Raw genomic sequence first — 18,229 nt, forward strand, 5'->3', positions numbered from 1 at the left:
AGGGAGCTGCAACCTGTGAGATTTATCACGGAATTTAACAGCCGATGGTATGACATCAAAACAATTTTTCAGAGACACTGGCAGATACTTCTGGCAGATAATGATCTGGCCAGGCATTTGACGCCGCATCCGTCAATGACCTGGCGTAGATCAAAAAATCTAAAGGATATACTGACCAGAAGTCACTATGTCCCTCCAATCAGCAACCCATTTAGTCAAAGGGGACGCAAGTGAGGATGTTTTAAATGTGGGAATTGCTCGGCATGTAGATATGTGCAAAGATGTACCACCTTTGAAAATACGGGAAATACAAGAAGTTATTCCATCACATTTAATATAACCTGTAAGACCGAAATGGTGATTTACCATGCAAGTTGCTCATGCAATATGATATATATTGGCATGACCACGAGACAGCTGAAGGTTAGAACCTTAGAGCACATCCGAGACATTGTTAATGCCAAAGGATGCAAAGACATAAAAGAACTAAAAACCATACCAAGGCATTTTTTTACCCACCATAAATGCAACCCCATCAGTTTTAAAGTAAAAGGTATTGACAATGTGAGTTTGGGAGCCAGAGGTGGAAACTATAAAAATGAACTTTTGAAGAAAGAAACTAAATGGATAGTGGTGCTTGACACTATGACCCCAAGGGGGCTAAATGAATCCTTGAGCTTAAAGCCCTTCTTGCCTGTATAGCGCGAATTTTAAGAATATACACTTTCTCATTATACAGAATTTTAATTTTCCCTGTTCTTTCCCTTTTTGTTTGTTTGTGTTCCAGTTTATAGCACCACAAAGGTGATGGACATTGATAAGGAATAACTAGTATCCTGAACATATGGACTCATCATATGTGAAATATGAACAACAGTATAAAAACTTCAAGCTCATATGAATGAAGAAAGTTACGAAATAGTAATATTTGGACAAATGTATTTATTACTTTATAAATGTTCATCAGGATCTGAGAGAATATATAGTAGCACATATATACATATGTAAGATGTACATGAGGATTATTTATGTCACTATAAGTAAATTGTGCTTTGATATGAATAATGCTATTTTATATATGACTATGTGTGGATGTTCTTTGCATAGTGCATGAATTTACATGTAAAGACTTCTAAGTAACTGTTAAAATCTGACCATCCAGTGCCCATTACTGTAACATATGATTTATTGAACATGATCTGATCCAGGTACTAACCGGTCCGGGGGGACGCAGTGGCTGGGTGCGCTGTGCATTTCCTGGGCGTGACTCGCTGACAGAGTGAGTTGACATGGAGACCGGATGATACATCCGGTCTTTCGTGCCGGCTCCGTGTCGCGCGTTCGCTGGCCGCACAATCGCGGTCATGTGACGTGTGACACGCTCGACAAGCGACTCGCGCACAGGATGCGCATCACGCGGTCACGTGCGCCCATATACCGGATGGGGAACGTGCATCTGGATAACTCATCCGGCTTTGTACATCGATCTCACGTCACGTGTTCGCAGGCCGCGTGACTCGCGGTCATGTGACATATGGCGTGCTCGATGGGCGACTTGCGCACAAGATGCGCGTCACTTAGTTATACATGCCAAAATGCCGGATGGGAAATTCGCACCTGGATCAAATCATGGGTGCTATATAAAGTAACCATAACAAGTATGGCACATACCTCCTGATGAAACCGGCAGTGCAGTGAAACGCGCGTCGAGGTTGGGGCAGGTGCAATCGGTGGCATTACACAGGACCTTTACTTTTTACTATGGCTACAGGTAAATTGATTTATTTATTGGGGAAAACTGTTAATGGAAGCTATTGATGTGGGCAATTAATCCCATACATATTACAGGATAATACATATGTGGTATGGACTGATCTTGACCATTGTGGCCATGAGGGGTACCTCCACATGATATAATATAATTAATAGTAACTCAATCAATAGCATGCCATTAGAATATTAGAGATCTATATATATACCATGCCCCACTTATTGAAATTCCTATGCCGTTAGAATATGCCTATTCACTACATGTCCATTTATATATAGGACATTATTGTAGGCTAACTGGTCCAGACAGTGTAATTGCCACCAGGGTTGCACTATTCCCTTTAGTGCGGTCATACATCCCTCCTAATATTCCAAATTTCATCCTATGTATAATGAATTTTATATAATATTTGCACGAGCACTTTTTGTAATAATAAACTTCTACTTTTTTGAATATTAAAACTAAGATTCCAGAGTCTTTTATAGGTTGCAATTGAATTATATCAGGAATCTGCCTTTGAAAATTAGAGGCCATGTATAGGTAATGTGAATTTATAAAGGAAATTGATTCAGTCCAAGAATCTATATAATATAATCAATAATGCAAACAAGTGTTTGAAAAAATATACAAAAGTTTTTATTAATCATTGTGACACATAAAGGACATACACAGAGGGATGGTGAGTTAAAATCAAGACAGCAAAACAAGGGGTAGTGTTACAAAGGGTGGGGCCTTATTTGAAGATATATATCCCATAAAAATTGGGCTATAGTAGAAAGAAAGCTCAACCTAGTGAGAAGGTGAAAATCATGATAGCAGAGATCATGGATGTAAAGAACCATATATATTAATCCTTGAAAGGAATTGAGATGTCAAATGGATAGCAGTAGTTTTGTGGCATAGTAATAAGCAAGAATCTTGATATGGTCAAATGCATGTATCACAAGAGATAGTAATGAAAAATAAGTCAAAATTGATTGGTGCTAACAAGGTATGTATATAGTGAATTATAGCCAAATACATTGATGGGTATTAACAATATGTATATATAGTGGGTTATAACCAAGTGTAAATGGGAACAACCACTTATATGACAGAAATAAATTCCTACAGTTGAAAATTCATGCTTGCTAGGTAAGGAATGGTACATGCAAAAGGACTAAATAGTCCACCAGCCACAAAAACAATGCCATTGGGTACATAACAAGGTTTAAATAGACATTAAATGAACACAAGTCCACTGATCGCTGCAGAAAAAGCAGGGAGCTCAGTAAGGGGATAATACCCACCAAAGTAAAGAGGCCCCACCGGAGTACACCGCCCACACCTGACGCGTGTTTCGCCGGACGAAGCCGTTGCGAAACGCGGGTCAGGTGTGGGCGGTGTACTCCGGTGGGGCCTCTTTACTTTGGTGGGTATTATCCCCTTACTGAGCTCCCTGCTTTTTCTGCAGCGATCAGTGGACTTGTGTTCATTTAATGTCTATTTAAACCTTGTTATGTACCCAATGGCATTGTTTTTTTGTGGCTGGTGGACTATTTAGTCCTTTTGCATGTACCATTCATTAACTAGCAAGCATGAATTTTCAACTGTAGGAATTTATTTCTGTCATATAAGTGGTTGTTCCCATTTACACTTGGTTATAACCCACTATATATACATATTGTTAACCCCTTAACGACCTTGGACGTACTGAGTACGTCATGGTGACATGGTGCTAAACGACCCATGACGTACTCAGTACGTCCTGGCGAAATCGCGGTCCCGGAGCCCCGGGGAGTGAAATTTGTTTACTTAAACGGTGGATTCGGGAAGGAGGGGACCTCTGCCTGACCTCAGGAGGGGTGGTGCCTCCTCCCCGAACCTACAGAGGCTGTGATTGGCTGACGAACGCCGCTCAGCCAATTACAGCCACTGTAATGTTCCAGACATTGAAAATGGCTGGAACATTGAAATCCAGCCCTGATCAGTGCTGCTGTAGCACTGGCCATTGGCTGGACCTGGGTGATCGATGCTTCACCCGCCCCCAGCTCTGATTGGAGAGACCGGTCTTGTGACCGCTCTCTCCAATCAATGTGGATCTGCGGCCTGTGACCGTCCCTGGAAGCCGAGGAGAGCGGTAAGTTGCTGTCCCCGCCGCCCGCCCCTGTCTCCGCCGCCCGCGTCCCCACCGCCCGCCCCGCCGCTGTCTCCGATCGCCCCGCCGCTGCTCCCGATCCACCGCTGTCCCCGCCGCTGTCTCCGATCGCCCCGGTGCAATGCTCCCGCTCCACCGCTGTCCCCGCCGCTGTCTCCGATCCCCCCGCCATGCTCCCGCTCCACCGCCGCTGTCTCCGATCGCCCCGGCGCCATGCTCTCGCTCCACCGCTGTCCCCGCCGCTGTCTCCGATCCCCCCGCCATGCTCCCGCTCCACCGCCATGCTCCCGCTCCACCGCCGCTGTCACCGATCGCCGCGCCATGCTCCCACTCCACCGCTGTTCCCGCTGCTGTCTCCGATCGCCCCGGCGCCATGCTCCCGCTCCACCGCCGCTGTCTCCGATCGCCGCGCCATGCTCCCGCTCCACCACTGTTCCCGCCGCTGTCTCCGATCGCCCCGGCGGCATGCTCCCACTCCGCCGCTGTCTCTGATCGCCCCGGCGCCATGCTCCCGCTCCGCCGCTGTCGCTGATCGCCCCGGCGCCATGCTCCCGCTCCGCCGCTGTCTCCGATCGCCCCGGCGCCATGCTCCCGCTCCGCCGCTGTCTCCGATCGCCCCGGCGCCATGTTCCCGCTCCGCCGCTGTCTCCGATCGCCCCGGCGCCATGCTCCCGCTCCGCCGCTGTCTCCGCCGCTGTCTCCGATCGCCCCGCCGCTGCTCCCGCTCCACCGCTGTCCCCGCCGCCATGCTCGCCACTGTCCCCGCCGCCGTCGCACCCACCTTTTTCAGCCGCTGCTGCCCCCGAATCGGCCCCCACTGTTCCCGATCGGCGGCCGCCGCCGCCTCCTTCATCGGCTGCCCCTTCTCCATCGCCACACCTCCTATCCCTCCATGTGCTGCAAGCCACCCTCCCCCCACGTGGGGGGAGGGTGGCTTGCAGCACATGTGGGGGGAGGGTGGCTGGCTTGCAGCACATGTGCTGCAAGCCACCCTCCCCCCACATGTGCTGCAAGCCAGCCACCCTCCCCCCACATGTGCTGCAAGCCACCCTCCCCCCACGTGGGGGGAGGGTGGCTTGCAGCACATGTGGGGTTAGGGTGGATTGCAGCACATGTGGGGGGAGGGTGGCTTGCAGCACATGTGGGGGGAGGGTGGCTGGCTTGCAGCACATGTGGGGGGAGGGTGGCTTGCAGCACATGTGGGGGGAGGGTGGCTGGCTTGCAGCACATGTGGGGGGAGGATGGCTGGCTTCAGCCACCCTCCCCCCACATGTGCTGCAAGCCAGCCACCCTCCCCCCACATGTGCTGCAAGTCAGCCACCCTCCCCCCACATGTGCTGCAAGCCAGCCACCCTCCCCCTACATGTGCTGCAAGCCACCCTCCCCCTACATGTGCTGCAAGCCACCCTCCCCCCGGGGCCCCCCCTCCTCCATGTGCCATCTCTCTCTCCCATCAGACTCTGCCCCCCTCCCCGATCTGCTGCCTGCTCTCTCCCATTTTCCATCTACTGCCCCCTCTCACCCTCCTCGATCTGTTGCCTCCTTCATCTGCTGCCTCTTCTGTCTGCTGTGATCCTGCTGCCTAGATCCATCCTGTAATGTAGGTATCCCCATCTCACCTCCCCTCCCCATCCTCTGCCGCTCCTCCATCCGCTGCGCCATTTCCCATCCATCCGCTGCGCCATTTCCCATCCATCCGCTGCGCCATTTCCCATCCATCCGCTGCGCCATTTCCCATCATCCATCCGCTGCGCCCTTTCCCATCCTCTGCCGCTCCTCCACCCGCTGCGCCCTTTCCCATCTTCCATCCGCTGCGCCCTTTCTCATCTGCCGCCCCGCCCTCTCGCATCGCATTATCCAGCGCAGTTGCTCGCTTCCAGACTGCAGTGGATGATGCGATGCGAGACTCGTGCATTGCTCTCACGTTTGGCACTGCTCTTGGCAGGCGCTCATTTTTATTTTTTTTTCTACTGATGTCTGTATTTTTTATTTCGCCAAACTAATTTTTTTTGTATGGGGGGGGGGTCTAGTTTCCAAAATGGGATCACATGTGGGGGAGCTCCATTGTTTAGGCACTTCAGGGGGTCTCCAAACGCAACATAGCGTCCGCTAATAATTCCAACCAATTTTGCTGTGAAATGGCGCTCCTTGCCTTCCGAGTCCTGCCGTGCGCCCAAACATTTGATTTCCACCACATATGGGGTATCTGCGTACTCAGGAGAAAATGCACAATACATTTTATGGTGCATTTTTTCCTGATACCCTTGTGATAAAAAAAGCTACCTGGTTGAAGCAACAGTTTTGTGGTAAAAAAAATTTTTTTTCTTTTCACGGCTCAACGTTATAAACTTCTGTGAAGCCCCCAGGGGTTCAAAGTGCACATCAAACATCTAGAAAAAATATTTGAGGGCTCTAGTTTCCAAAATGGGGTCACTTATGGGGGAGCTCCATTGTTTAGGCACCTCGGGGAGTCTTCAAACCCAACATGGCGTCCGCTAATGAGTGCAGCTAATTTTGCACTCAAAAATTCAAATGGCGCTCTTTGCCTTCCGAGTCCTGCTGTGTGCCCAAACATTTGATTTCCACCACATATGGGGTATCTGCGTACTCAGGAGAAAATGCACAATACATTTTATGGTGCATTTTTTCCTGATACCCTTGTGATAAAAAAAGCTACCTGGTTGAAGCAACAGTTTTGTGGTAAAAAAAAGTTTTTTTCTTTTCACGGCTCAACGTTATAAATTTCTGTGAAGCCCCCAGGGGTTCAAAGTGCACATCAAACATCTAGAAAAAATATTTGAGGGCTCTAGTTTCCAAAATGGGGTCACTTATGGGGGAGCTCCATTGTTTAGGCACCTCGGGGAGTCTTCAAACCCGACATGGCGTCCGCTAATGAGTGCAGCTAATTTTGCACTCAAAAATTCAAATGGCGCTCCTTGCCTTCCGAGTCCTGCTGTGTGTTCAAACATTTGATTTCCACCACATATGGGGTATCTGCGTACTCAGGAGAAAATGCACAATACATTTTATGATGCATTTTTCCTGATACCCTTGTGAAAATACTAATTTTTATGGCTAAAGTAACATTTTTGTGTTAAAAAAGTAAAATTTTCATTTTTTCGTCTACATTGCTTTGGTTGCTGTGAAGCTCCTAAAGGGTTAATAAACTTCTTGGATGTGGTTTTGAGCAGAGTGAGGGGTGCAGATTTTAGAATTGGGTCACTTTTGGGTATTTTCTGTCGCCTAGGTTTCTCAAATCACTCCAAATGTGATGTGGTACCTAAAAAATTTTTTTTTGTAAATTTTGTTGGAAAAATGAGAAATTGGTGATGAACTTTGAACCCTTCTAACTTCCTAACGGAAATTTTTTTTTTTTCAAAAATTGCGCTGGTGTAAAGTAGACATGTGGGAAATGTTATTTAGTAACTTTTTTGTGTGACATATCTCTCAGATTTATGGGCATAAAATTTCAAATTTTGAAAATTGCAAAATTTTCAAAATTTTCGCCAAATTTCCGAAATTTTCACAAATAAACGCAAAACATATCGGCCTAAATTTACCACTGACATGAAGTACAATATGTCACGAAAAAGCAATCTCAGAATCGCCAGGATCCGTTGAAGTGTTCCAGAGTTATAACCTGTCAAAGTGACACTGGTCAAAATTGCAAAAAATGGCCGGGTCTTTAAGGTGAAAACAGGCTGGGGGCTGAAGGGGTTAATACCCATCAATGTATTTGGCTATAATTCACTATATACATACCTTGTTAGCACCAATCAATTTTGACTTATTTTTCATTACTATCTCTTGTGATACATGCATTTGACAATATCAAGATTCTTACTTATTACTATGCCACAAAACTACTGCTATCCATTTGACATCTCAATTCCTTTCAAGGATTAATATACCGTATATGGTTCTTTACATCCATGATCTGCTATCATAATTTTCACCTTCTCACTAGGTTGAGCTTTCTTTCTACTATAGCCCAATTTTTATGGGATATATATCTTCAAATAAGGCCCCACCCTTTGTAACACTGCCCCTTGTTTTGCTGTCTTGATTTTAACTCACCATCCCTCTGTGTATGTCCTTTATGTGTCACAATGATTAATAAATACTTTTGTATTTCTTCATCTTGAATAGTCTTTGGGCTAGCTAGTGTTTTTTGATAAATTATATGGTCTATTTTATTATCATTGATATTCTTACCACGCACCCAGTTAATAGGGCTCTTTTCCACAAGGCTGTTCTCATCATGCCCTAGTGGCTATGTTCGGGCCTTTTGCTATGTCACCTATATTACACATTCCCCTTTAAACCCATTATGTCTACTAATATTGTTAGCTCCCCCCCTCCCTTCCCCGCGCCTCTTGGTTAACTACGTACTGCCGACATTGGCCCTCCTCTCACCTTGGCTTAGTGAGTGATGTAATACTGGGCAGAACTTACATCGGTGCGTCCCTAGGCTTCACTGGGGGATGGCCACCTAATTAGCAGTGCAACGCAGTTATGGGTGTGGTGCACATGAGACACTCCCATTGCGTTGATTTGTAGGATGGCAACCCTTTCATTATGTGAAGTTATTTAGCTTTGTGAACCACGTGACGACAGGCGGATGGTGTTTTCGTCATAACCCCTCCCCTGTCGTGTCACACGGGGCCGCTCCAATAATCTTGATGGGCGGTTACCCGTTCCAGGGCTGGGGGTGGCAACATATGGCTATGTGATGCGAGTATGGGCGGTGATTTGATACGCTTAATACATGGTTACCACTAGTGAGACCAAGACGTGGTCAAAAATAATGCACAATCAGTCAACCTCTTGAAATATAAAAATAATTTTTATTAACAACAATTTTTAAGAGGAGAGAGTACATTTTATTATAAATTACATATATAGATATAGTGAACCAGGTAAAGGCGGGAAAATACCGCAACCAAGACGCGCCAGGTGATGCACAGATGGGGAAACAGAAGTACGTGCAGTGGTTAGATGAGATAAATGTAGCTAAATAATCAAATATCATTCAAGGCTAAATAGCTCCCAAAAAGCTCATTAGAGAGAATCTAAATGAAGTTTGTCAAAAAGATGACACAAATACAGGGGTGTCCGCAGATATAAATATATACAAATAGTCAGTAAATATATGCAGAACAACCCCCAGATGTAAATAACCAAATGGACGTTATCAATCCAAAGAGTCAATGGGAGCCAGAAAGCCAAAGTCAGTTAAAAGTATTAACCTATGCAGAACATTAACATTAACCCTGCAAGGCAAATACGATAAGCCTGACCTGATGAGTATACAAGGCAATAATTAACAAGATACTCCTGTTTAGAATTCAGCTGAGTGAGAAACATTAGCACTCAGCATAGCACTGATGCCACCAGATACATATATCAACCATATAGAGAGAAACATGCTCATGCCGATCTAAAGGGGCATGAACATTAGTAGTCACCAGGCAAAAAAGGCTTACCCATCTGATAATAACAACCCGGCGTGGCGTGCTCCGACGCGCACGTTTCGTGACCTTCCTCGGGGAGCTGCGCTACAGCTGTGCAGTGTGAGGGGGTTTCAAAATGACGCCATGGTGTTTGATTGGCGCATGAGGAGCGAGGACACAGGAAGTGGCGTGCATCATCGGGTCTCCCAGGAGCGACGGGGGCGTGAGTCATGTCGTCACATGACACACCCACGTCAGCCTGTACGGAGGCCGTCAGAGGCACACATTAGTGTGAGATCACTGCTCATGCGCACACCATGGCAGCCATGCTCGCTGATGGCAAATAGTAAGGGCAAATAGAACGAAGCATACTGTGGGACCCAGAAGGATATACAGACCGCACCATAACGTAAATATATATATATATACAAGAAGTATACATAAAGAGAAACAGAACCACATGGAGAGAATATGCAGTATATTAAATATATATATGGAGAGATCAATATAAACCATCAATTATCAATAATAAGTCTCCCATATATGAATATAATGGAAAGTATGGAAAAACACTGGTGGTTAAAATAGCCATCAGTGCTAAATCCTTCAAAAATACAAAATAGAAGAAAATAAAGATTTAAACATCATATTAATCCAGAGTATCTCCAGGGATCCCATCATCAGTTGTTGATGTATTTAGGGTGCATAGCTGGTTCCACATTAAATTCCAAAACCCAGATTTTATCATATCCGTAAGTCGGTAGAAGTATATTCCATATATGTATCCAAGGAAACATATATAAGGAGCATGGACATGTCACTAATAAAAAATAAAAATAAAAAAACATTTTTTACAATTAAAAACAACAACACTAACACAATAAAATGACAAAGAGGCGGCCATGCCACCAATAGTGAGCAGACCAGAAGCATAGAGAGGTCATGGGGTATGTATAACATTCTCAAAGAAAAGGGGCAAATGACAACTTTTCATTCAGGCCCTTAGGTGCCATTGTTCCCAAGGTCACAATCCACCTACATTCCATACGTGCCAGAGCCTGCTTATAATTGCCACCCCTAGAGCCCATGTGGAGTTTCTCAATACCCCTGACATGCAAAGAGGAGGAATCACAATTGTGGAAGCGTTTAAAATGTCTGGGGATGGTTCTGAGGGAGTCGAGATCATCAACATCAACTGCAGCCGCTATATCCCTAACATGTTCGCGTATACGCACGCGTAGTTGTCTCGATGTTAACCCAACATAGGATAAGCCACAGCCACATTTGGCCAAGTATATTACAAAATCGGTGCTGCAGGAGATGTATTTCCTGATCTCAAACTCCCTCAGACCATCCGCCGACATAAAAGAAGTAGCCCTCTCGATATTTTTACATGCAAGGCAAGAGCCACACGGAAAACATCCCCATTTCGGTTTTCCAGTATAAAAAGGGAAAGTGCTCTTGCATATATAGTGGCTATGAACCAATAGATCTTTCAGGTTCTTCTCTCTCCTTGCTGTCATTAGTGGACGTTCCGACAGGGCTTTTTTTAGGGTTGGCTCAGTTGTTAAAACCGGCCAATGTTTGGTTAGGATGCGTCTAATGTCCTCCCATTGATTATTGTAATTTGAAATGAATCTAATAGCTGGCTTATTTTTATTAATGTTAGGTTTTGGGGTTACTCTTCTAGCAGTAACCCCAAAACCTAACATTAATAAAAATAAGCCAGCTATTAGATTCATTTCAAATTACAATAATCAATGGGAGGACATTAGACGCATCCTAACCAAACATTGGCCGGTTTTAACAACTGAGCCAACCCTAAAAAAAGCCCTGTCGGAACGTCCACTAATGACAGCAAGGAGAGAGAAGAACCTGAAAGATCTATTGGTTCATAGCCACTATATATGCAAGAGCACTTTCCCTTTTTATACTGGAAAACCGAAATGGGGATGTTTTCCGTGTGGCTCTTGCCTTGCATGTAAAAATATCGAGAGGGCTACTTCTTTTATGTCGGCGGATGGTCTGAGGGAGTTTGAGATCAGGAAATACATCTCCTGCAGCACCGATTTTGTAATATACTTGGCCAAATGTGGCTGTGGCTTATCCTATGTTGGGTTAACATCGAGACAACTACGCGTGCGTATACGCGAACATGTTAGGGATATAGCGGCTGCAGTTGATGTTGATGATCTCGACTCCCTCAGAACCATCCCCAGACATTTTAAACGCTTCCACAATTGTGATTCCTCCTCTTTGCGTGTCAGGGGTATTGACAAACTCCACATGGGCTCTAGGGGTGGCAATTATAAGCAGGCTCTGGCACGTATGGAATGTAGGTGGATCGTGACCTTGGGAACAATGGCACCTAAGGGTCTGAATGAAAAGTTGTCATTTGCCCCTTTTCTTTGAGAATGTTATACATACCCCATGACCTCTCTATGCTTCTGGTCTGCTCACTATTGGTGGCATGGCCGCCTCTTTGTCATTTTATTGTGTTAGTGTTGTTGTTTTTAATTGTAAAAAATGTTTTTTTATTTTTATTTTTTATTAGTGACATGTCCATGCTCCTTATATATGTTTCCTTGGATACATATATGGAATATACTTCTACCGACTTACGGATATGATAAAATCTGGGTTTTGGAATTTAATGTGGAACCAGCTATGCACCCTAAATACATCAACAACTGATGATGGGATCCCTGGAGATACTCTGGATTAATATGATGTTTAAATCTTTATTTTCTTCTATTTTGTATTTTTGAAGGATTTAGCACTGATGGCTATTTTAACCACCAGTGTTTTTCCATACTTTCCATTATATTCATATATGGGAGACTTATTATTGATAATTGATGGTTTATATTGATCTCTCCATATATATATTTAATATACTGCATATTCTCTCCATGTGGTTCTGTTTCTCTTTATGTATACTTCTTGTATATATATATATATTTACGTTATGGTGCGGTCTGTATATCCTTCTGGGTCCCACAGTATGCTTCGTTCTATTTGCCCTTACTATTTGCCATCAGCGAGCATGGCTGCCATGGTGTGCGCATGAGCAGTGATCTCACACTAATGTGTGCCTCTGACGGCCTCCGTACAGGCTGATGTGGGTGTGTCATGTGACGACATGACTCACGCCCCCGTCGCTCCTGGGAGACCCGATGATGCACGCCACTTCCTGTGTCCTCGCTCCTCATGCGCCAATCAAACACCATGGCGTCATTTTTAAACCCTCTCACACTGCACAGCTGTAGCGCAGCTCCCCGAGGAAGGTCACGAAACATGCGCGTCGGAGCACGCCACGCCGGGTTGTTATTATCAGATGGGTAAGCCTTTTTTGCCTGGTGACTACTAATGTTCATGCCCCTTTAGATCGGCATGAGCATGTTTCTCTCTATATGGTTGATATATGTATCTGGTGGCATCAGTGCTATGCTGAGTGCTAATGTTTCTCACTCAGCTGAATTCTAAACAGGAGTATCTTGTTAATTATTGCCTTGTATACTCATCAGGTCAGGCTTATCGTATTTGCCTTGCAGGGTTAATGTTAATGTTCTGCATAGGTTAATACTTTTAACTGACTTTGGCTTTCTGGCTCCCATTGACTCTTTGGATTGATAACGTCCATTTGGTTATTTACATCTGGGGGTTGTTCTGCATATATTTACTGACTATTTGTATATATTTATATCTGCAGACACCCCTGTATTTGTGTCATCTTTTTGACAAACTTCATTTAAATTCTCTCTAATGAGCTTTTTGGGAGCTATTTAGCCTTGAATGGTATTTGATTATTTAGCTACATTTATCTCATCTAACCACTGCACGTACTTCTGTTTCCCCATCTGTGCATCACCTGGCGCGTCTTGGTTGCGGTATTTTCCCGCCTTTACCTGGTTCACTATATCTATATATGTAATTTATAATAAAATGTACTCTCTCCTCTTAAAAATTGTTGTTAATAAAAATTCTTTTTATATTTCAAGAGGTTGACTGATTGTGCATTATTTTTGACCACGTCTTGGTCTCACTAGTGGAAACCCCTCTATTCCTCTTGTTTTTCTCTATGCCTATTATGGGGTCTAGTGATATTTACCAATCATGATAGATCTAAGTGTCCCTATTCTTGTTTTATGTAGCTTAATACATGGTTGTGCGATGCAATTACGGGTGTAGTGCACATCAGCTTCTTCTATTGCATTTATAGTTAGATTAGCAACTCATTTATTTAGGTTCTTGTAACCACGTGACAACGGCCGGTGGGTAACTCTGATATAACCCCTTCCCCTGCTCTGTCACATGGGGCCGCTCCAATAATCTTGAGGGGCGGTTACCCAATTTTTAGCTGGGGGTGGTGACACATGGCTGTGTGACGCCATTATGGATGGCTACGTGATCCACTCACATGACATTTAATGGCGGCAATTTCAAAGCCAAGCGCGCTATCCCATGCCCGGACACACTATGCTGGAAGTCCGTACTATATTGAAGGTAGGACCTTGTCTATGGTTATATGCTGAGATTTGTGGTGCACGCTTCCTTATTATGTTTATTCTGATCACACTGCTTCTTTTGCAGCTTTTGGTTTGTTGACCAGAATCCCCTGATGATTAAGTTAATTAAGAAACGCGTTGGGAGGTCATAGAATGTCTAAGGTCAGATTGTTACCATTTGGGGGGTATTGAGGCTGGTCTTTGCCCCCTCCACTATTGGAACAGTATCTATTTCTTACCACAGTAATGTTAACTTGTGATTCTGGTGTTTTTTTACACTGTGGGGCATGCTATTGGTAAATTTGGCGTACACATGGTGTGGCAAGTAATTTAATTCGGTCACCCTGTTTATGTATATGTACGGGGAGGGAATCCCTCACTGTAAATATGTCCGTTTTTGTTATAGTGGGAGCTATATACTACACTTGCTCTGTTCTTGATTTTAGGTTGGTTTTACAACCTTACGTGTTGTGTGGTAACCTTTTTAATGACTTATTATTAAAAGTTATATTTTAATTGTCACCACATTATCATTTATACCATTGCTTGGCTGTTTATTTAGAATTGTACAAGCAATCACCCAACCTGAATTCAATACAAAATTGCTGATAGGAACTAAAGCTCAGAGTTCATAGAAGAAGCCCACGGAATCTACTTTGAAGTGTTTATGTGGACGCATAGGCCAAAATCCCAACTGAGCAATGCATGCCATAGTTTCTCTATACAGGCGGTGTCTTGAAGCTGTCACCACCAACGAAGGCTTTTGTTTGAATTATTAAATAAGTTTCAGTAAGAGTTTTAAATACTTTTTCCCTATCTTATTTCTCATTATTACACATAACTTAATTAATGAACATTTATGGCTTGATCCTTTGCTGTGTGGATTCAATGGGCTGTCACGGACACCTGGTGAAAAATTCATATCAATAACAATGTTAGAAATAGTTTTACTTAGAAAATTGGTGATGTGTTCAATACTTACCTCACTCACTGTATGTATGATTATATATATATATAATTACATGTATATGTAAATATACATACATGTATGCATAATATATATGTGTATATATATATATATATATATATACACAAACTTATTATATTATATACAAACACAGCATGACCTGTGAAATTACATTTCTAGAAAACAGATTTTCTATTATATTTTTTTTGGGCTGTTTGCTAATCAATAATGTATACTCGAAAATGCTGGGGCGACTATTAAAAAATACAAAAGAGATAAAAAAGATGCTTTGCAAATAATGCCTAAAATAGGATCATTCATTAATGGTTTCATAAATCATAAAGTTTATACCCGGTCTTAAACCTGTCCAGTGATTTGACAAATTTTTGTGATCCATGCATTTTTATGCTCAATTGCCCGTCTCTCTGGTTGCCAAAAACAGATCTACTACAAAATGTTCTCCTCTATTACAGTTTTACTCACACGTTTTAATAGAGAAGTGTAGAGAATGGATTTTCTTTATATAAGGCATTACCTCCAAAAACAGCTCCAGTCAATACTCGCCCAGTTAGAAGACTCAAAGGGTCAAATGTTATGGTAGCATTTGAAGGAGCTAAACCTACAATCACAGTTTTTCCATAGCCAAAGTGACTGGATAAAAGAGCAGACGTCTAATGGAAGACACAAAAAATACAGTTTAGCATTTAGAAATAAGGCTTTTATGGTTACATCACATGAGCAACGTCCACTTCATTCAGGTTTATGGGACTGCCAAGTACATCACTTAACACGTCAAACATACAATGACTAGAGTGGAGGCCATGAATGCGCTCCGCAGAATTCTCAAGTTTCGAAAGTCAGACCTCAGCAATCCGCAAGTTATGTCCGATTTTATGGATAGGGAATAAACTTGATTTTAGGACTAATCTATTAACAATACATGTTAAAGCATATCTGTTATTTCAGGTGAGTTTTCAGAATAACCTGTTGTGTGTGTACATAAGCAATAACAATAGTTCTTGTATCCTGTATTGATCACCAATTCGTCATCCCTAATTCTCTAATTTTCAGTTGTTTCAGCGCTAGTGGGACACGACTAGCTGCTCTGTCTTCTAAATACAAATAGATTTCTGCTGTGCTGCGAGGTACTGAAGAAAAAGTGTGCGGGGATTGAAGATAAGTGTGGCATAGTTTAAACACAATTTCATAGTGGTGATAACTGTAATTGTTTAATTTCATTAGGGAATATTTGTCTGTTTGTCTGTGATACTGTTAAAAAAGCAAAAAAAAAAGTTTCTCTTGGGATTTAATCAGTAGTATTAGCCACACCTGTTTCTAGAAGCTTCTAGAAGCTTCTGGTAGTCCTTGTAGAACTATATAAACCAGCCAGAGCAAGCGAGGTGCTGAGCGTGCGAGGTACTGAAGTAAAGTGTGCGGGGATTGAAGATAAGTGTGGCATTGTTTAAACACAATTTCATAGTTTGACACAAGAGCATAGTTTGAATTTATCCTTATACGTTTCCCATTGTTTTTGTTTTGCTTTTTTCTTGTTATACTACTTTAACGTTTATCCCCATTTAATAGGTGCTCCATGGACAATGCTACCAACTGTGTATCTTGTCAAATGAATGCATGCCTTGAGCAACCGTTCGAGGGTGAATATGTTTGCACTCGATGCAAGCATGTTGCGTATTTGGAAGCCAAAGTATCTGATCTAAATAAGCAGCTTGCAACACTCAGGGGCATTGCAAACCTGGAGAGGAGTTTAGAGCTCACTGAGCTTTCTCTGGCTGGGGCCAGTGATATGGAGGAGGGTGGAGGTGGGGAAGATCAGGACTCAGAGGTAGGTAGTTGGGTAACAGTTAGAAGAAGAGGTAGGGGGAAAAGTGTCAGGGAGCCTAGTCCTGACCTGGCACAACCTAGTAAATATGCCTGTTTGGCTGATATTAGGAATGAAGGGCCAGGACTAGGGTCACTACAGCAGGACGTTGCTCCTAGCAACCAGGAAAACAACTGCTGTAGGAAGGAGGGAAATAGGAGTGCAGCAAAGCCCAGACAGATGTTGGTGTTAGGGGACTCTATAATTAGGCGGACAGACAGGGTCATCTGTCGCCGAGACCGTGAATACCGAACAGTGTGTTGTCTGCCGGGTGCTCGGGTTCGGCATATTGCGTATTGGATAGACAGATTGCTGGGTGGGGCTGGGGAAAACCCAGCGGTCATGGTGCACATTGGTACTAATGACAAAGTTAGAGGCAGGTGGAAGGTCCTTAAAAATGATTACAGGGAACTAGGAGAGAAGCTGAAGTCCAGGACCTCCAAGGTGGTGTTTTCAGAAATACAACCGGTGCCACGAGCGTCACTAGAAAGACAGTGGGAGCTTAGGGAGATAAATATGTGGCTTAGAAATTGGTGCAGGAAGGAAGGGTTCGGGTTCATGGAGAACTGGGCCGACTTCTCAGTCGGCTACAGGCTCTACGGTAGGGACGGGCTGCACCTCAATGGGGAAGGTGCAGCTGTGCTGGGGGAGAAAATGGTCAGACGGATGGAGGAGCTTTTAAACTAGGATCTGGGGGGTAGGAGGGTAGTGGAGCAGAAAAGGGGATAGATAGAGCAGATAGAGACAGTGAGACGGTAGGGGTCAATGAAGGATTGGGGGGGGGGGACATGCAAGGAACGTAGGGAGGCTAGGAGTAATAAAGGTGTTAATAGGATTAAATGTTTACTGGCAAATGCAAGAAGTCTTGCAAACAAAATAAATTAACTGAAATACTATGTCCCAAGAATGACAAAAGTATTTTAGGAGTGATACCTTTATAGGCTAACCAGAAAAATTATATTAGCAAGCTTTCAGAGCACAGAGGCTTCTTCTTCAGGCAAATTACAAAAAACTTTTTGTAATTAGCCTGAAGAAGGAGCCTCTGTGCTCTGAAAGCTTGCTAATATAATTTTTCTGGTTAGCCTATAAAGGTATCACTCCTAAAATACTTTTGTCATTCTTGGGACATAGTATTTCAATTGATTTTTCTGGCTAACACGGTACCACAATATTACCCTGTATTGCACATTGAAACAAAATGAATGAATTGGAGACTCTTATGTCAACCATGGATTATGATGTGGTGGGCATTACGGAAACCTGGCTGGATGAAAGCCATGACTGGGTGACAAACATACAGGGTTACAGTACATTTAGGACGGACATGAAAGACAAAAAAGGTGGTGGGGTGTGTATATTTATCAAATCTAACCTAAAACCTGTGTTGAATGATGACATTGGGGGGAACTGCAACAATGTAGAGCCAGTATGGGTAAATGTACATGGGGAGGGGAATAATGGAAAAATGCTAATTGGAGTTTGCTATAAGCCTCCTAACATACCTGAACAAATAG

General features: G+C 43.6%; 1 protein-coding gene across 1 annotated transcript in view; it reads right to left on the reverse strand.

Annotated features, from left to right (window-relative positions):
• Nucleotides 1-18,229, reverse strand: part of LOC142311972 (alcohol dehydrogenase 1) — a 490,686-nt gene that overhangs the window by 26,106 nt on the left and 446,351 nt on the right. The window contains exon 9 of the mRNA XM_075350839.1: nt 15,372-15,507. Within this exon, the coding sequence (XP_075206954.1) occupies nt 15,372-15,507 (136 nt within the window). The remainder of the gene's footprint in view (nt 1-15,371; nt 15,508-18,229) is intronic.

This window comes from Anomaloglossus baeobatrachus, chromosome 1, assembly GCF_048569485.1.
Source record: "Anomaloglossus baeobatrachus isolate aAnoBae1 chromosome 1, aAnoBae1.hap1, whole genome shotgun sequence".
Taxonomy (NCBI): Eukaryota; Metazoa; Chordata; class Amphibia; order Anura; family Aromobatidae; genus Anomaloglossus; species Anomaloglossus baeobatrachus.